The sequence below is a fragment of the Lytechinus pictus genome, chromosome 13 (genome assembly GCF_037042905.1).
Source record: "Lytechinus pictus isolate F3 Inbred chromosome 13, Lp3.0, whole genome shotgun sequence".
NCBI classification, from domain to species: domain Eukaryota; kingdom Metazoa; phylum Echinodermata; class Echinoidea; order Temnopleuroida; family Toxopneustidae; genus Lytechinus; species Lytechinus pictus.
Window position 1 is genome coordinate 17,690,017 of NC_087257.1, and position 22,081 is coordinate 17,712,097.

General features: G+C 35.3%; 1 protein-coding gene across 1 annotated transcript in view; it reads right to left on the reverse strand.

Moving 5' to 3' along the window:
* Positions 1–453: 453 nt before the first annotated feature.
* Positions 454–22,081, reverse strand: part of LOC129274125 (plexin domain-containing protein 2-like) — a 33,091-nt gene continuing 11,463 nt past the window's right edge. The window contains exons 5-10 of the mRNA XM_064108253.1: positions 20,481–20,577; positions 19,041–19,142; positions 17,224–17,372; positions 16,410–16,434; positions 6,805–6,932; positions 454–6,279 (exon numbers count right to left, since the gene is read on the reverse strand). Of these exons, the coding sequence (XP_063964323.1) occupies positions 5,992–6,279; positions 6,805–6,932; positions 16,410–16,434; positions 17,224–17,372; positions 19,041–19,142; positions 20,481–20,577 (789 nt within the window). The 3' untranslated portion in view covers positions 454–5,991. The remainder of the gene's footprint in view (positions 6,280–6,804; positions 6,933–16,409; positions 16,435–17,223; positions 17,373–19,040; positions 19,143–20,480; positions 20,578–22,081) is intronic.

The window sequence follows — 22,081 nt, forward strand, 5'->3', positions numbered from 1 at the left end:
GCTTATATGTGAAATATAACATTCCAATCATGAACTGCTTCAGGCCCTTCTCACGGTAATGATCATAGGACCAAGGAAGACAAGTATGAAGAGAGATGACAATAACAGTTGCCTGTTAGTGAATTCATTATCTAAGCGATGAATGTCCTTCTCTTCATAGGTCCATGGTTATGTCAAGCAAGTTTCGAATGGTTGCGAGTGAATAGCACAACTGATCCAAAAACACAGTAAATTATTGAAAATGCTTGTCAAATGACAATGGAACGGCAGTTTCATCCCAAGTTTTGGGGCCGACGAAAAATAGTTATGTATGGAAAGCCACTGGTAAGCTTTCCTGTGGGGTGCCCGTTTTGTAGATAATATCTTCTTAATGTAATAATGCGTTATCATGGTGGGCATGCTACATGTAAAACCATACAGAAGCAAAAAAAAAAAATTCAGCACACTAATGTCTGCCTGAAAATAGCAATCTCTTTAATATTCAAATAAACCACTACAACATGTGAATTCACATTTTAATATCATAAATATCGGTGCAAATTCGAGGAATTAATAAAACTCTGTTTTCCAGCCAAAATATACAGATAGACATCAGTGAAAGTGCTATAAAAATTTTAGTTATCAATTTTTCCATACATGTACATGAATTCAGTACTATACATTCTACATCTACAATACAGACACAGTATTCCCTTTTCTCAAAACAAATGACATATTCAACGTAAAAAAAATAAATAAAAGATATAAATCCATCTAAATCACAATTGAATTTCTATTTACAAATACCTTACTATTATTCCTGCATACAGAGAATGACTTGATACATGTACATGTATAAAGGGGAAAAAAGAATGAAAATAAACACTTAAGTTTTATGGATACATGAATATTGAGCAATAATAGTTAACATTTTAAGGCTACATGTAGATGCATTCAGCCTCGGCATCGCCTATTAACTGACAGCGCCATACCAGATGAGCTGGACGTTGGGATGAAAATCACGCAATATACTACACGTTTTGTGTGGATGTGAATATTCATTAGGCATACTCGACTCCGCCCTGCATTTGCGAATTTTCAATGTAAGCTGGGGTATTTGGGAGCAAATCCAGGAATCTCTGACAAAATAATGAGAGGTTGAAACAGGATTTTTTTTTTTGAAAATGGGATTCATGTAAGGAACTTTTTAATGAAAAGGGCTCTATGTCTAAGGATCTTTCTTGAAAAAGTCGCCCTTCCCAGCAGTATATTCCTGTTCACCCAATATAGATCAATGAGACTTAATACTGACTTATTTAATGCATCAGTGAAACTGTTTCCAATATTCTGAGCAAATTATGTGTTTTATGGAGGAATCTGTATCACATGACATATGAGGGAGCTGCTCCTTTTGTGACATCATTAAATTGAAACCTACATGTACATGTAGAAAATCCATACACTCCCATTATTCTTTGATGTGTTTTCACCAAACCTTAATATGTTTCTCTGATAACAAACCCGCTGACACACTATCGTCTCAGAATTTATTTTAAAAAAAAAAGTTTAGATCTCATGGTTTCTTTGTGAATTCAGACAGTTAACATACAGTGCATACATGTAGGAATAAATATATATATAAATACAGTACCGATACTACTTCTACTCTTAAAAAGAACCATACAATGAGTTTGGTTTAGATAGATATTGACCTTGGTATAAAAATATATAATTTTCTTGCAGAAGTGCAGATTTATATAACTCTCGGTACATTGCTAGACTTCACACTGACGCATATATTGACACAGCTAAAAACATTTCATAAAAGAAATACAAATTCTAACACACATACATGTATTTGCTGAAAAATATCTAACTATAAAAATGGGATGTACATTTCACCAGAATTTCATGAATTAATCAACAAAACTAGAAATAATCTGTTAATGTGTGAACATTGTCACGACAAATCATTTTTTTTGCACCAATTATTAGCTAGGTACACCCTAACTTCTAATGTAACCTTTCAGGATTTCTTATCAAATTGAAATCAAAATATTAAAATTTCATTAGATTCACTATTTAATAGATTAACAAAAAATTTGAAAATTCATATACTAATCAAATATTTTTATTGTTTTTGTTGACCAATTCAATACAAATTCAGCTTTTCTATGTATTTGAATACTATTTGCTTTAATTGTGACCATCTTCAAACTTCTTTATTTGTTGTGAAAAATATTAAATTTGGTTCCCCATTTCAATTTACAGAACTTGTAAACATACATGTAATTTTTTTTTTTTTTAGATATTATTCTAATACACACGTACATGCACTATAAATCGATACATCAATTACATGTATGTGAACTACAATGCAAAAAGTGTGTAAGGCACAATGAGCTATTTAGGGCATTATACAGAAAGTTTCACTTTGGTTAAAACATCCTTCAACTCAAGACAAACTTTATTCCCATACAGAGTTGTGTAGAACAATTCAGAAGGAAAAAAATCATATCAAAACGAGAACATGGAAAATATCAAAATTTAATATTCTTTCCTCTAAATTAGAGTGGGCAGTCTTGGGTGAGTGCAATAAATACCATGACAGCATTTACAAAATATAGACCTATATATACAGAGGTACAGCATCAATATGTAGTCTAGTTTGAAATATCTAAATAATATAGCAGGGATCCATCCCATAATAAATATGTTTCACAGTGGTAGAAATACTAAAATGGAACGGATAACACTGTTCATTTCTATTGCATCTGAATACATGAATATTAAATAGAATCCGTTTCAGCAGGCTATCTTACACCAGGATCTCACAAATAGAGATCTATACAAAACCTACCGCTACGTCGTATTTGTACGTTCAGCCTACGTCTATGGTGAAAACGATTATTTCATTTATCTACTGCAATGCATGTATCTAAAAATAGATGTAGACTATACATGGAAAATAAATATGTTTCTTCTTATGTAAAGGGGCTTTCCCAATCATCGCTCTTGCGATCGTTTGTGATCATTTGGTCACAATAAATGCTGCACACGATCGCAACGGTAGGAAGCAGTAGCACCACTAATTGTGAAAGGGGCTTTACTAGGCATCCATACACAAATCCTAGCGGTTTAATCTTAGGGTTACTTTTACACTTGAATACATAGATCATTACTTGCAATCATGCAGAAAATTACTTACTACAGTATCAATCGCTTAGCTTGGTGTTATAGGCCCTTGGGGGCTATCTAAAAAAAAACAAGTATATTTCGAAGTTGTATTTAAAAACTCAGTCTGCCTGTGGTATGTAATTCAGGATGGGATTGGTCAGATTATATCTAGGAGATGCACGGTTATGCGTAGTAATTAATGGAATTATGGTTTGAATACCATGAGCGCATCGGCAGAAGTTAAAGTCATACTTAACTACTTGTGAAACAATCCACAGTTCAGCCTACGATAACGCCAACATTTTGAACATGTAAGTTGGGACTTTAAGCACGACTTAAAGTCATACTTAAAAATAAACCCCAGTTCAGCCTTTGATAACTATAGTCTCGAATACTCTTCGGATAAAATATTATATTAAACTAATGTTTTAATAAATCTTGGTTATTCAATAATGGTGCATAAACAATATGGACAATATTCTAGATTGTTTTGTGCAATTCGAGTTAAACCTCATACCCATAATAACTGTCCCAATTACCAACCATCTGACAAAAAAATATTAGTAATAACAAAACAAAACTATACAATACTCAATATCCGTGTCACATGTGTTTCTGTTTAAAATGCATGAATATCCGAGTTAAAGCACCGTATCGTTGGAGCAGCATCTCTAGGGACAGTGGTTTTGCGTTTACTGGTAAATCAAAACAGGAAATCCATTTTGGTTCTTTACATGTCCATTTCAATTCATGCAAACAATTAATTGAATTTACCTTTATGAAACGGAATTCATATTTTTGCTGTGTATTTTTCTATAGCATAACATAATTTTCATCTTAGATCAGGTTTGGAATGAAATTACATTTTTTCAGAAACCAAAATTGCCATTTAAAAAAATGGAAAATCACTGTCCCTACTTTGAAAGAGCAGGATTCCTATTCAAAAATGTCACACAGATGTTTATGAAGGTGCCTAAATGAATGGGAGCCACGTATACCAAACAACAAAAGTTCCACATTCAAGCAAACCCTATCAAAACTTTCTCAAAATTCTGAAAATAACAAATTTCATAGTACTCAAAATGCATTGTATTCGTCAGATAAAACACCATGACATGTAAACTGCAAGGATATAAAAAATACTCTCTTTATATGACAGAAAATAGAAATGGGTAATGTAAGAATAATGTTTGAAATAATCTTTCCCTGTAGAATGAAATGAAAAATAATAAATGATAATAATAATAAACCATTCTTGTATAGCGCATATCACATTATGATTATAATGTCTCTATGCGCTTCCAAAGGACATGGATATCATTACCCTGGCTTCAGCTTGGTGGCGGTAATTACTTCAGCGCAAACACATTTCAAGGAATAAATTTCTACCAGGTACCTATTACCTCACTGGAGTGCTCAATATGGATGAATGGCTGGATTTGAAACCAAGACCCTCTGTTTGAATGTCAAGAGACTAATCCACTGGGCCACAATGCTTCAAATGTCTCTTTTGGTTGCAAACCCTCAACTAAGGTACCAGTTATTTGGAACCAGCGTCCCTGACAGAGCAAAATTCAGCCAAAAAAAGTATGCATGGCACTCCTAAAGGGCACATTTAAAATATCCCCCCCCCCCCCCCCCGTGTCAATGAGCATCTGCATGAGCATCTACGATTTTCAGTTCATAATTTAACTGAAGAAAATAATGCTCTTAGTCTTCCCCAATCCCTCGGACTTTATGTTTAGTACTGTAGGTATCAACACAAACCAGATCAATAAAGTAAATGTGTTCCTGAAAGTACAGTAGTAGGAATGTATAGAGCAGACAAATCAAAACCCAAGAATGCTTTTTCTTATTTTTCCCCATAAAAAATAAAATCAGCCTTTCTGAAAAAATAGGATGTTAATTTGTGAGATACATGTATTCATATTCTCATATCAATTGACTAAAATAAATCAGTCATTTTCTAAACTTGTGCCATTCAAACTTGAGGTTTCTTCATAAATGGATACCCCATGAAAATGGTTTCAAAAATACACTTTTCCCATAGTAATAGATATCAGGCTCTTGGTATGAATATCAAAATTATTTTCTGTAAATTCATTAAGAATATGTGTTTAAAAAAAATCTGCATATCACAATAAACATACATTTTAAAGTATCTGAAAAGTCAAATATTAATCAAACAAGAGATAAAAGATTGGGCCAACTCGAACATAGAATGACTGAATTTGAATAAAGATAGTGTCAAATATATCATTGGAATGGTATATCCTATAACAAATAATCGAATGAAGAAAACCTTTGACTATTAGCAGGCGGAACAGAGAGAAGTCTGTCAATAAAACTGCTCAAGGGAGATGTTAAATAGTCTTAGTGGGCAGGCCGGGTACATATATAGTCTTCATGAGCAAGCTCTTACTAGAAGGGCCACTGCTCTAATGACAAACAATAGATACCCTTGGCTATTGCCTAATGTTATCCAGTGAAATCCGATATCTACGGATATGGGAATGAAAAAATTTAGTACTTTATGGCCCTTATACTGAACTCCAGTTTTAACTTCAAATATGGTCTAAATCTGGACTAAAATTACGGGAATCTAAAAAATTGTTGCAGTACTTCTTGCTTTTACTGGGATCCTTCCCTATAAAAAATTGTAATGTCACGGATTTGTGGAGATAAATCCGAAATGAACTGAATCATGTTCAACAGGTTGAAGACGATGGTTGCTATTAAATTTGATTACAATAGATAATCAGAACTTCAGCAAATTGTGACTTTATGAGTCGGGACATCGAAGGCAATTTGATGATACACGATAATGCGTTGAGATCAGCACTCCGCCATTTGGGCATGAGGGTCGATGCCAGTATCGAGCTTCGGCTCCGGATTGGCTGCGACGTCCCCGTTACCGGACAGCGTGGTCGCACCCGGCGCTCCGGTGGTGGTGATCACGGAAGGCGTGTCGGACATCGGGGGTGTGGGGATGGACGGTGAGTCCTGGGGAGGGGTGTAGGCAGGGGGTGGGGTAGGTTTGGTTTCTTGCATGTTACCCACGATGCTCTCCTCGTAGTTGTCGCGTGGGTTGCGACGTGCCATTTGACGGACTCGCTGCTGGAACTGTTAACCAAGAGGATAAATGACATAAATATGAATATCTCCATCATAATTTAAATGCCAATTCAATTCAGGTCAGTACTTATACAATAATTCCAGGGATAAGAATCACAATATACGGGTGAACAATAATTGCTCACCCGTATATTGTGATTCTTCGCCCTGGAATTAATTATTAATGAACAAAATTACATATGTAACTGTTTATATACAGAATAATTTGGATGATGTTATCAATATGGATATTGGCAATATGTCTTTCATCATCATCATCATCACCATCATCACCATCATCATCATCATCATGCATCATCATCATCATCATGCATCATCATCACCATAATCACCATCATCACCACCATCATCACCATCATCACAATTATCATCATAATCATCACCATCATCACCACCATAATCACCATCATCATAATCATCATCATCATCATCATTCTACAGATATGGAAATATCTAGTCCAGATAAAATACATAAGATTGCAAAAAGCCCGTGTGTCGGGCATGCCAAGTTACCTGAACGAGTTGTTGACCGGACCTGGATGAGGGGTTCCTGTAGGCATAAATTAGGCATCCCATCAGAAAGAAGACAATCACCACCACAATCACTATCACGATGACGATGGCCGCTTGAGCTAGGAAATCTGTGAAATTGAAATGAAAATTTTACATCAGTCGTTGAGTGCCTTACACTTGTCGGAACTTCTCAACTAAAGACTTTGTACAGAGCTGCCAACCTCAACAAGAACAATGTAGTATTTAAAAAGTTAAAAAATCAGTGCTTTGGTGAGGAAAGCAATATTTTCAAAGAAATACTATAGAACAAATAAAATTGAACTTCAGAAATCACTATTTTTGCATGAAACAATCAGTATTCTAATTTTTCAGTACCTAATACTGAAAATTAGTACTTCTTGGCAACTCTGTTTGTATTATGTCCCCACTCCCCAGTTTTCCATTTTCTAAAATGCAAATTTAGAATTCTTGGGTGTTATACATTTCAATTCTATGTTCCTTGATGGCATGTAAATGTACACAACACAATGTAAAGCTCTTGTAAATAGTGAGAATCTTTGGAAAAGAAAAAAAAAACAGTTTCCATTGTATACTGTAATATGCAGATAACTTATGGCAAACATCACTTCGAATGTTTTTTATCAGCAGATAGCACTTATCTAAGAGATGTTTAAATTTATTCAAAATATTTTGGCCTGAAAAATTGTGTTTCACATGAAATTTTGTGTTCAATCGTAATTCCATTTTATGGAAAATTGGGGATGTTAGGGTTGCTGTAACTCTTACCAATGGGGGGGGGGGGGGTTGTGGGGAACTCAATTAAATCCCTGTACACATGCATGACAGCAGGTTTTCGATACCACCCATGAAGGTTACATGTATATCTCATTTGTCAAATTGACGCCCTTTTCACATATTTTAATAGTCTTGTGTGTGCAGCAATTCGTTAACTAGCATCCACCCACCCCTTCCTCACCACCACCCCACCCCTTTCTGGACTCTGAACATTCCAGTATCAAATCGGCACATAATAAACATGAAATCTAATGAGATCTCTGGTTTTTTTGGAATGCTTAAAGTTAATGATCATGCTTTAATTCAAATTAAAATCTATCTTATTGAAATAGAATGGAACTTTCATAGCACTATAAATAAAGCAAATGTTTAAAACAAGTAGAATATTCTTGAATATTCAAAACTGAGAGAAACATGCAGGATAAACTAAAACAACTCCAAGTTCATCATTAAATAAATGAAGTTTTCTTATCTTTAAATAATAGCGCAAAGATATTGCCTGTTTGCATAAAGATAATTTTTTTAAGAATTTTATTTAACACAGTTTCTTGCATGAAACTGATAGAAATGAAATGTGATACATTGTGAATTTTGATCATTAATGCATACAGAAAGCTAAAACAGTGTTAAATAACCAAGAAATTATCTAACTATATTAAATATATATATACCATGCACTATAACAGTGACAACATTAGAATATCAGAATTTTCAAGCTGCTACACTGTACATGTATTATTTTGACACAGCAATCTCAACTTATAGTTTCCATATATTACTTGTGCAATATAGTTGCGTGCAATGTTCATAAATATCTAAAAATACAATATTGGGGTAATTACTAGAAAAATACAAACAAATAACAAAATATCAACTGAGGATTAGCGAAAGGAATCACTTTTCTGAACTTGCTGTTGGGGTAAAATCATTGAAAATAATATAAAAAAGGCAACTAAAATGCAAAATGATAACAGATTCTCTTCACATATAATGAGTGTTTTTTTTTAAATGATATTAAAATAAACTTTCAATGAAATCGTGGCTACAGTGTTAAGTTTGAGAAGCCTGATGAGTCAATTTGTCAGATCACAAAAACAAACTTAATTCAAGTCAATGAGATCATTTCTTACTTCCCTACTTGTAGACGTCCAACCTGGCTGTTCATATTCATATTGTTCTTACAGTTGTGCATAACTTTACAACAGCTTTGTGAAAATTCCGCAGTTTTTCGGCTTGTTGGCCCAATAATTTCATAAACAAGTACATGTAATAGCATTTTTTTTTCTTGAATAAATGCAAATCATTATCATGTGCAACAGAAGTACACATGAAAATAAAACTACTAAAAGAGAAAATAAACAAAATCAAATCCCAATACTGCAAAAAACATACATTTCAAGTACATGACTTTCACACTGTCTCACTTAAAAGGATCGTTTTTTTAATTGTAATTTTTCTATCATGCATTGCAAAAATAATTTACAAAAGTAGACATTAAATTTCTCTCATGACATACTTGCAAAACTACAATCATCATAAAAGCCTCAGCTTATAGAATAACACAGATTTCACTTTTTTAATATAAAAGTGAAACAAAAAGAAAATAATTGTGTTCTGCATCTAAAAGAAATACATATTAAAGTATCACAGGGCAACATAGCTGGGAATAAACATCTTTCAAGCAATGGCAAACAGCAGTGTGTGTAGAGAAACTCACCATAAAATAGAAGGAATGTATGTAACAAAAGAAAGAAGTTTTACTATCAAATATTCAGAGAAAGTAGGAAGTCTTAGGAACCACTAATAAGGGGTTTTTGCGAGAAATTCATTTATAATCGATTGTAAATCCCGACTACATATTATGGCCAATGATGAGTTGTATCAAAGATACTACAAGGGGAAGATCGGACAATACATAGACCGCGTAATGAAACGCTCGGGAAGAGCGCCCCACAGCGTTGAGTAAGTAACAACCTTTTTTACCTTTACGTATCGCAAGATGGTTGTGTACAACACATATGAGAGAAATGGTGAAGGGTTGAAGGAATAGGCGATTTTTACATTAAAAAAAATTTTATCACTCAATTTTTTTTCTTAAATTAAAGATGAATATATTTCAGAGGTTTCTGGGTAATAAAAGGTAGAATTATTCCCATGCACCACCCTTGAGCCCTCTCCAAAGTCTCCTCTCTCATTTCCCCCATATGTTTTATACACAGCCGCGTGCTGATGTGGGATGGTTTACTTACTCAATTCTAGTGGGCGTCCTTCCCCATGAGCATTTGGCGTTTGGCCTATTGGGAGCGTTTAAAAAAATCGCCGAAGTGTCCGATCTTCCCCTTGTAGTATCTTTGGTTGTATTAGCAAGTTAATTCATATCTTTTGGGGAGCGTTTTATGAAAGGACTTGTCGGATGTTTTATCTGACAAGTCCCATTTGCAGTTACAGTTACTATCATGGTAACAATGCTTTTTCGGGTAAAATCAAGACAGTTGTCAGATCTGAAAACTTGTCGGATGTTGATGTTGCGCTACCCTGTTGCAATTACACCAGTAACCAAATATAACAAAATAGCACTATAAAATAAATTCAAAAAAATCATTTTGAAGTAAAGAAACTCCATGACTTTCTGCTGACGCTACAGGTATAGAGCTTGGAAACAAATTTCAATGAATCCTCAAACACTTAAATACCAATACATAAAATAATATTTGATGATGTTATTGGGTGTCTTCGAGATGAAAATGTTGTCGCATTGGATGCACTTATCATCCACAAACTAAAGTCTTAGTGCACTTATCATCCACAAACATAAATTTTGCCCCAAATATATGTACATGTATCCTTGCATTCTATGATCTCATCTCATCTCAGGTTGTTCTTCCCCGATATTCGAAGATCAGCGGATATCTGCAGGTTGGTTGACTTGGAGTTTCTCTAGACAAATATGGTGAATTTTTGAGTACTTCTTATTTTTAACTCTTAATATGCCATACACACTACTAACCCAACGCCACAGTGCTAATCCGATGCTAATCCCCTGTGCCAGCCACAAAATCCCCTGTGCCACATTGATTTTGGGATCGCGAGTCGTATTCGCTCCTTTCAATAGTCCTGATTACAATTGCTTGTAACTCTCGAACGATAAGTTTATCCACAAAATATTTTGTAGTAAAGTTGTAGGAAATTTCATACTCCTTATAATGGTGTCCTCATTATATGGATTGGTTATTATCTTTACCGCTAAAATATGAGTTGTATCAAGTAGTTCCATTTTGTGGAGTGTTTTGTATAGAAAAAAAAACCCAGGTCTCTTCCCTCTCGGAGGCGGAGCCATATCTTGTAAAAAATGTAGAAATACTCGAAAAAGTCGAATGTAAACCGCGTGAGTAAGTTGATCTGTCAGAAAGCAGAGTTCGCACTGCACACAATAGTGCTAATTACGGCGTGCATGCGATGCGCAATACAATGCAAAACGGCGTAACAATGATTGTAATTCCGAATGTGCGCAGTCATGCACGAAGCAGGCGAGGGTAGGAAACAATGCAAGCACAAAGCAATCAATAGTAGGCGTGCGAGCACGAGTGTGGCATGTTATAGTAGGATACGTAGTGTGCACGAAGCACTCAATGAGTTAAGTAATCAAGAACTTGTTAGGGTTGTTGTTGATCAATTTTGACAAGCTACATGTATATACAATCTAAAAGATTAGGATGTAATTTTACACCTCAATGAAAATGTCAAAATTCATTTTTAGTGACTTATTGTTGATTTTGGGATGGCTGGCTGGTCACATATTCCAATATACAGTCAGATTTGATCAGTGACAACCTGTTTAGAAGAAGAACCAGTCTGTAAAGACTACAAGACTGGTTTCCCTTGAATACTGTTTCCTATTGAAACATGTAATAAAGGAACCTGCGAACAAACACCACCTATTCAGAAAAAAATGGCTTTTCTTTCCTCACAAGGGTGGTCATCACTGAGCGACATGTTCTAATGAAAAGCAAATGCATTATGTACGATGATGATGATAAAAAGTATTTCGTAAAGCATGAACAAGGTGAAAGCTTCTGAATGAAACAAGAAGATACATATGTAGCTGATATTCTTCTTTGATCGTGTGTAACACTCACAAGGTTTGGAATTTCTTGCAGCGACTGAAAGAATCGCAGGAAAGGGAAAAAGAAGAGGAAGAACTCCATGAATGATCACCTGTAGCTCAAGGAGTGGGAAATTTCTAAGTTAAGTTGATCTCCAGAAAAAAAAAAAACTTTGTCAGACAATGAACAATCAGAGATTTGTAGCATGCTACGGATGTATGGAATGTAGATGGGATATGAATAAAAATATCAATGATAATTTATAATGTACCAAATCCACTGACTCAGTACATTGTTTCAAGCAATATGAAGTAAAGTAAGAAAATATATATACAGCTAGAAAAAGCAGGTAAGACTCAAGGACAATTAAGAACAGGATGGTCCTAGGCTGATTTTCAGGTAATAAAAAAGTGGTCTTGTATATTAAACCAAAAGGGAGATCTTTTCAAAGAGCAATAGCCTATACCCCGGACGTTTGTAGATATAGGAGTAACAGGAAAACCAGAGATGGACAAATACAAAGATGTGACAGAGGTATATTTGTGAACTACATATAGATCAACATTGTACCGAGGAACAGAACCATTGATCGAGGTAAAGACAAGAAGCAATAAAGCATTTTAGCAATCACTTCACAGGCACTTTCTATAACGCTGAGAATCTTTTGTCAACAGCCCTTTATAGGGATAGAGCCTCGTCGGTCTGGCGCTGCACAGCGGCTGCCGGGCCCACGATCAATTGGGTAAAGCAAATTTTCTGAGTATTTTATTTCAAGTCTATTTCGAACGATACAAAATTTCAAAAATGGATAACAAAGCAGCCTTTGACAATAATCTGTGAATCAAAGCAGCGGTGTCGGGCTAGACTCTGGACAAACAACGTATTTGCGATTATTTGTCTGGTCTGAATCTTAAGACGATGTGCTGTCCCGGTCCACCATGACCTCTAATCTGTCCAATCGTGATTTGACAGGCATTATCAATAGATTCTGAATGTTGGAGAAAGCGTCTGCAAAGTGGATGGTAAAATACCCCAATATTTTCAATAAATATGAACTCATGAAGTGATCCTTGACTTGTAGCTAGTGGAGAGATTCAATGATGTAAAAGATATGTTTTGAGAAATGGTATTGCGTGATGCAGCATTTAGGAGCTTTTGAAGTTTGAGTTTGAAAACTGGGTCAGGGTACGTTTAAAAGCAGTGCATTCCCCAAATCGAGTCAGAAGAAATTAGTGCACAAACTAATTTTTCAGTTGGTGATTTTGTTAATATTAACTTACTAAACCAATATACTCTGAAACTACATACACAACTCAATAATTTCTTCCATGTTATTTGCCTTTTAATGGTTTAGGAATGTTTGAAATGCAGGGAAAGAGGTGCATTGTGCCGAACTGACCCACTGCCCAGGAATTTTGCAGGTGAAATTTTGTTGGTGATCCACTACGGAGTGACGGAAATAAAAATGAGGTGCATACTTCTTTTCTTAGCAGCTGACCGTGATGAAGTAATTGATACAAACTGTGTCACAGTGGATGAGCTTGTAACGGTTGCTGCTGCTGTGAAATAACACATAAACCTGTTTCTCTAAATTTGTTCAGGTTTTTAATTTCAAATGTTTAAACAGTTCATCCTATTATCAAGAGAATAACAATATATTCCTTTGCAGGACATTTTCCCTACTTCTTTGTATTGATATTCAAACTCAACAGCAATATACAGGGGCAATTTTGCAACTAATGACGCAGTGAGATTTTCTAACAATTCATACGCAAATTCCTATTGATGGAACATTTATGATTTTACCTCAAACCTATTAGCCCTCCCTGAATGGTACTAAGTTTAATATGTGCCCTATATTATAGCATAATTCTGATATATGACCTTTAAAGGGGAAGTTCACCCTGACAAAATTGTTCGGAAAATAACGACAAAAAAAAAAGATGAAAATATTGAAGATTTGAGAAAAATCCATCAAAGAATTAAAAAGTTATTAGAATTTTGATCATTTGTGACGTCATATGCGAGCAGCATTCCTACATAGCGACTGGTAAAAAAATAAATGAAATGTCAGTTTCACAGAAAATGGTTTTTACTGTACCTTTTGTATAACAATATACAAATCATTTCACACCCAATCATGAATAGAAAACAAAAACAAGTCATCAGGAACCATTGAAAAAATGAAATTCATGGATTTTATATTACATAACATATGGGGAAGCTGCTTGTTTATGACATCACAAATCCAAAACTTATATTTAATTCTAATAGCTTTCTTGATCTTTAACGGAATTCCTCAAACCTTCACCAATATTTTTTACAACAAACTATTCTTCAGGAAGAACTTCCCCTTTAAAGACATAAACAACTGTACCATTTTAATTGGATGATGGCAAATAATTTTTCAACAAACCAGGGACAAATCAATAACAAAATGAAATAAGTGAAAATAATTTTTTAAAAGAATATTCTCCAAATATAACTATCAATATCAAAAAAATCAGATACGATAACTGGACAATTTCAAATGACCAAAAAACAAAAACATCATCACTCAGCTCTGCAGTTAAACGATCACAATGATAGTCCTGAAAAACCAAATACTTGAATAAAATAAAAGAGCTCAATACAATGGCACAACTATTTCAGTTATCATCCTCAAACAGTTGTGGATCATTTGAATGTCAAATGAGCTTGAATCTGCACTGTTAGAGACTTGAGTAACAATTGGCTAACCATAATCAAACCACAACTTTAGACCAGAGCTTCAATCTAATACCATATTCCCACTATCGTGTGATCCGTTACGGTTGGCAATTTGTGGCCGATTGCAAAGTAACATTTTTGAGCTGTCCTAAATTTTGTCTACAATCAAATGCCCAAATTCACCAAGGTGGTTTTGAAAACCAACGGTTGAACCCATGGTTTATGCAGACTTCCTGTATAATTAGGCTCAATTTACCATGCATATTGAAAGATGTCCAATGGTGATGCGCGTTTTTGCCACAGTGCGCCAAATTTACGCCTGTTAACATGGTGAGCATGCTATTTTATTTATAAGTCCACTGTTTTGAGCAGTGAGCTCATTAATTAAAACAATGGACTCATGAATGAAATAGCGTGGATATCCATGGTAACAGGCGTCAATTTGGCGCACTGTGACAGAAGCGCGCATCAGTACTGGACAATTTTCAGTATACGTGGTAAATCAAGCGTAATTTATGCAGGAAACCTGCATAACCCTTGGGTTCAACCGATGGTTTTCAAAACCAACTTTGTGAATTTGGGACAAAATGATTGCTGCAACTGACGTCAAGATCTAATAAGATCTGGCACATCCCTACGAATACTCCATGATAGACAACGGTTTCCATCATGGTGCGAATCATGACACTAGGAACTACGTATTACCATAGTTCTGAAAACCCTTAACAGAATTTCATGCACATTCCACCAGCAGATCTGCTCAATCGCTCCATGAGGAGCAGCCAACCACTCTTATTGTCTGTCAGGGTTCCCACAGAAATTTGAAAACAGAATTCCATTACTTTTCTATGACTAAATTGCTGCTTTCCATGACTTCCCGTGACGTCCCGGGCGTTATGTAGAAATTGGGATGTCACAAAACTGGGAAAAATGGAAATCATGAACACCAATTATAATATAGCAGAGTATGATTAGAGTCTGAGAGTTGCGATACACGACAAACTGGAAAGCTGCCATAGCCAAGAGGTAAATGCAATTCCATGACTTTTCCATGACTTTTCACAAATTTTCAAAATTCCCTGACTTTTCCCTGACCACAAATTTTTCTAGGATTTTCCATGACTGTGGGATCCCTGTCTGTTCATTAGTAAAAAAAAAATCAAATAAAACTGAACTGAAAACTGAAAGAAAACTTTACAACAAAACAAACTCAAACCAACAAAACCGTTGGAAAATGCAATCAAAAGCATGAAAAAAAGTAGGGTGATCACCCTACGACAGATTAGATATCGCATACTTGGTACTGGCATGACATGTGGCCATGGTGTTCGGGCTAGAACCAGCGGCGTTGGTCTTGGGTTGTACAATGGGGTCGGTATACTTGTAACAATCCACTCTGTAGCTTTCCTCTCTGTATCTGAGACATAAACTTATCTGTAGTCCCTCATGGGCCAGCTACTATCATTGTATCAGTGTTTTACATTTAAAATACTAAAATTAGTGTTCTTTAGCATGTTCAAATTGTTTGAAAGAGGTTACAGATATTGATTGATGCTAAGGAGGTGTTGCAAGAAAATTTTTGCGATCAATTGCACATTTCTAATGTACATTTACAACTGATTTATCAATTTTAACTAGAGCAAATTGATTTTTTACTGCTTGTTGTAAGAAACAGACCAGTGCATTATGTAATTTGCAATTAGCTTGCAATTGATTGTAATTTTCTTGCAATGCCCAACAATGGAAACATGTCAAGAAAGTATTCCTGCATAATACAAGTAAATTCAAAATGTTGACAAAAGATATTCTACAAAGTATCTTTATGAGGAGATGAATGGAAATAAAATAATCACCTTCAACTACATGTATAAAGAGAATAGCATTCACAGAAAATAGTGGTATGTAATGTATATATTTCAATAGCTGATGAATTCAAATTGCATCTGGTGCATCTAATACATAGTATACATGTATTTCTGTATATCAAAAAATACTTACTTTCATTATAGCATTCCTCTTGAGCCTGCAAATCATTGAAATAAGACAGAAATATAATCCATTTTAATACAAAATATACTTTAATAAAACATTAAGAACATTAAGTCGCACTCACTCAGTGGTATAAAGATGAAGCAATGAAGGATGATTTTAAATAAAGAGAGAGAAAAAAATAAAAAAAAGTAAAACTTCATCAAATGAAAAAGTTAAAACAGTTTAAAGATTTGCTTAATTCCAAAAGACAGTAAGATGCATGTCCTGGCACATCCTTACACTCACTATCTCTTTTGTAATACATGTTTTGATTTTATCTGCATTATAATGTTAAACAAAGTTTATTACTTCAGAGCAGTATTTGGCCAAGAATATTATATTATGACCCCTCTATCCCCCTCCCGCCTCCTTTTCGCATGATATACATGTACTTCTCCTTTCCACTTCAGAGCAGTCAGCTTCTATCCAATCCTGCCTATGTCTATCAAAACCACCATAGCAGTACTTGGCCCAGAATATTAGGTTACCACCCCCTCCTCCTCCTCCTCTCCTTCCCCTGTTCCTCCCACCTTCAGTTCCTCCTCCCCCTCCTCCTCCCACATCCACCCTCCTCTATATATCAGAGGTATTTCTCTTTACCACTTCTGAGCAGTCAGCCTCTATCCAATCCTGCCTGTGCCTATTGAGGCCAGTGGAGCAGTGCTTCGCATGGAACATTAAAGTTGACCACGCCACCCTTCTCCCCTTCCCACTCTCCCTCCCACCTCCTCTTCCTTCTCCTCCCCACCCTCCTCTACACATTAAAGGTGTTTCTACTTACCTCTTCTGAGCAGTCAGCCTCTATCCAATCCTGCCTGTGCCTATCAAGTCCGCTGGAGCATCTCTTGATCTTTCCGCACCAGCCGCAATCAAAGCGAATCTCTTCCCTGATGGATAGGCATCCTGAGCAGTTGGTGTACAGGTTGCAGGCTGCAGGAACAAGGAAAGAGAAAGAGATGGTACAGAAAAGGGAGAGAGAGAGAAAGTAGAGAAAGGGGAGAGGGAAAAGAGAAAGAGAGGGTAGAGAAAGGGGAGAGGGAAAAGAGAAAGAGAGGGTAGAGAAAGGGGAGAGGGAAAAGAAGAAAGAGAAAAGGGAGAGGGGTAGGGAGGGAGATCAGAAAGGGTAAGATGGAGAGATATTCAAGGAGAGGGGAAGGATAGAATGAGAAAGAAGAGAGAGATAAAATGGGAGAGAGGGAACGGAGAGATAGAAGAGCAAGAATAGAGAGTGATAGAGAGAGAAGATAAAGAGAGAGACAGGGGATGTGTAGGAGACACAGAAAGAGATAAATGAGGAGGAAGGGGACAAAGAAGAGACAGAGAGAGAGGGATAATGAGGTGTGAGAGCAAGGAAAATAAAAACAAAACAAAGATAGAAAGAGATGATTTCATATGAGCTTGGACACTGCACTGAAGAAACCTGCTGATAATCAAGATCAAATTGCACAAAGCCTTTCATTTTAGAAAAAAGGTCTTAATTCCCAGCCTATAAGTCCCTGTATTGAAGACCTCTCTACCAAAAAGTTGTATTTGCGCTAGGCTTGTGTCAAGACCCAATTGCTAATTAAAGTTTCCATTAGGGTCTGTGTCTGCAGACTAATTGAGATCACTTTCATGTCTCATTGAGCAGTCTCTATAGACAAAGCTATCCCACTTAGCATCAACAAAAGACCCACGACACGTAGATGAGTAGTTCAGTAAACAAATAACAAGAACAACCAATACTGTATGGTATGTTCTAACAATAGGCATGACTTTGTAAACATATATGTAACCATCCAGCTCTAAACCAACAATAACGCTACAATCATACCAACAAACCTACTCCAAACCGACAGATGATATGCCATTTGAAATAATATAATAGCTTAGTTTGGTTTGGAGTCAATTTTGTTGGTGCAACTGTAGCTAACTGTAGCATAAGTCAAAAAGGAAGATTTAGTCTGCTGTGCAAAACCCTTCACTTGAGTTAAGTGGTCTGAGTGCCCAACCTACAATGACTTCTCATTCAGAAAATTGAAACAGAAAGTTTTACATGTGCCAGTCTTGTGTGAAGACCCACTTCTTGATATAATTTTCAAGCAGGGTCTGTGCCTGCAGACTAGGCAAGATTCACTGTAACTAACCTTAATAATGAACTGGGCTTCAAAATCAGAATTCAGATTAACTTATTTAAACGAGTAACTATTCATTTCCCTACAGTTGAAATATGAAATTGTGAAATGAAATGAAACACACAAGATACAAGAGTATAATCCAGACCATTCTCTCAGACAGCAGACTATTTCAACAGGTCATGCATGGTATACATACAGTGTAGCTGTCAAGTTTCAGTGAACCTTAAACTTCAGACATATTTTCTCCTTCTTATAATTGGGTTTTGGCTGATCACATTTTAACATTTTGAAGCTTAGGGCCTACTTTTTCACACTATCGTTAAGAATCTCGTCATTCATTTTGGATAATTCATTAATTGTAAATATGAAGGAGGTAAGTCACATACTGTACGACTGCACATTAAAAATGCCAAACTGAGAAATAACAGGGCCAATGCCCCTAATTGTTGTGCATTCTGAGAGTGGATGAAAAGAAACTTACTTTTCAGAGGTTGAAGTATATAAGCAGCATTGGTCATAACCAGCGTTTTGTTGAGCAGGATGTTGTGGTAATGGTAGATGGTTCGCCTCACCAAGTGGGATCCTACAGAAAAAAAAATAATAAAAACTTAAAAAATAACAATATTTATAATAATGATGATATTCCCCTTTAATCACTCTTTACACTGGATTGATTGAGGCTTAATAACACTACCAACACAATGTATCATATGTTGAGTCTGAAAACTAATTTGTAAAGTTATAAATGGTAGGATTTGTTTTCCTAATGCTATTTACATGAATTATGGATTGAATTTCAAAGTAAATGGATTGAATATTTTAAAATGCCATCTACTTCACCAGGAAAAAATTCCCTTCTTTGTACATTGAAACAACATTTCTTCGCACTTGCAGCACACAATGTATTGACTCTCTTCACTCCCTGGGGAGCATTCTGGCAAGAGATTCCATTTACCTGGATTACTACTTTGGCTTTCACATCCAGCCAGTGCTCATTTATTAAAACACCTAGTTTACAGTGTGACCAATAAATGAGTCTTATTCACCATTACTTCCATTTCTGTTAGAATTCGGTTAACTTGATCCGGGATGTTGTAATGATGGTAACTGACCTCTACAACCTTTGACCATATGACCTTTCACCTGGGTAAAGGGGCTCGTCAATGAAGAATCCAACTGACAGACCAACCGTCACTTTGTGACCATTTCAGTTATCTGACCTCTACAACCTTTGACCTTGACCTTTTACCTTGGTAAAGGGGCTCATCGATATAGTATCCATCTGACAGACCAACTGTCACTTTGTGACCATTTTAGTTTATTGACCTCTACAACCTTTGACCTGATGACCTTTTACCTGGGTAAAGGGGCTCATCGATGTAGTATCCATCTGACAGACCAACCGTCACATTCTGACAATTTCAATTTTTTGACCTCTACAACCTTTGACCTTTATATGACCTTTTACCTGGGTAAAGGGGCTCATCGATGTAGTATCCATCTGACAGACCAACTGTCACTTTGAGACCATTTTAGTTTATTGACCTCTACAACCTTTGACCCGATGACCTTATGACCTTTTACCTTGGTAAAGGGGCTCATCGATATAGTAGCCATCTGACAGACCACCCGTCACCATGTGACCATTTTAGTTTATTGACCTCTACAACCTTTGACCTGATGACCTTATGACCTTTTACCTGGGTAAAGGGGCTCATCGGGGTAGTATCCATCTGACAGACCAACCGTCACCTTGTGACCATTTTAGTTTATTGACCTCTACAACATTTGACCTGATGACCTTTTACCTGGGTAAAGGGCTCATCGATGTACATGTAGTATCCATCTTACAGACCAACCGTCACATTCTGACAATTTTAGTTTATTTACCTCTACAACCTTTGACCTTATGACCTTTTACCTGGGTAAAGGGGCTCATCAATGTAGTATCCATCTGACAGACCAACCGTCACTTTGTGACCATTTCCTCCACCAATGTTGTTCACATCTTCAGGAATCTTCAATGAACAAAAGAAAGATACAATTAAGATATCAAACAAGTGTGTATAAAAAACTACAATAAAAATTGTAGCTTCAAAATACTTTGGTTGTCATTTAATTTCAATGAATCTGCTTATAAATTGTGAATGTTATATTTGTTAATAGTAGATCATTTGTGTGTTTGCCAGTATATTTTACTTAATCTATAATTCATGCCCATATAAGTAATCACCGGAATGCATATTAACTTTGTTTATGTTATGAAAAATTCTTACAAAGATATGAATACAGAAGAGAACAAGATCAAACCAAAATCTCTATCTATTATGATTTCAATATATTTCAAGCACATTTATCATGCAATTCTGTCAATGAACTAATTCTTAATTTCAAACAGGTTTAGCCTGATTTCATACATGCACTAGAATTTTATTAACCATGTTTGTCGATATACAGTATTTACATGTACAAAGAAAGATAAATTCCACCAAAAAAAAAAAAAAATCATTAATCATAACGATGAATAAACAGTTTTGCCCCCGAGGTTCTTTTTTCTCAAATTTATATCATATGGACCAATGTTTACTTTATTTACTTTATTTACATTAAAAAGAACATGATTCACCATTTAAAATATCTCCATATTCAATATTGATTCAGTTACATTCTGAGAAAGTGTAATTTAAACATGAATTGAGTAATAACCCACATTTACAGGAAGTTTTCAAATATTTTCTTTCTATGATTTTGGCATATTCAATGGTCATATACAGTAGAGGAGTAAACGTTGCTAACATTGAAATCATATTTGTTTCAGCTACCACAAATGCACATGTGGTTTTCCTTGATGTATGACCAAACAAGCAAACTTACCACACAAACATATTTTTACTAAATATCATAAAGCCTTCTAAAGCAATGTTGCTACATGTAGATGTTAATATTGCTAACATTGAAATAATATTTGTTTCAGCTATTATAGTTTTTCTTGATGTATGACCAAACAAGCAAACTTACCACACAACATATTTTTACTTAATATCATATTAAAAGCCTTCTAAAACAATGTTGCTACTGTACATGTACATGTAAATATTGCTAACATTGAAATTATATTTGTTTCAGCTATTATAGTTATCCTTGATGTATGACCAAACAAGCAAACTTACCACACAAACATATTTTTACTAAATATCATTTAAAGCCTAAAAGCAATGTTGCTAGATGTAAATGTAAATATTGCTAACATTAAAATTATATTTGTTTCAGCTATCATAGTTTTCCTTGATGTATGACCAAACAAGCAAACTTACCACACAAACATATTTTTACTAAATATCATAAAGCCTTCTAAAGCAATGTTGCTACATGTACATGTTAATATTGCTAACATTGAAATAATATTTGTTTCAGCTATTATAGTTTTTCTTGATGTATGACCAAACAAGCAAACTTACCACATAACATATTTTTACTTAATATCATATTAAAAGCCTTCTAAAACAATATTGCTACATGTAC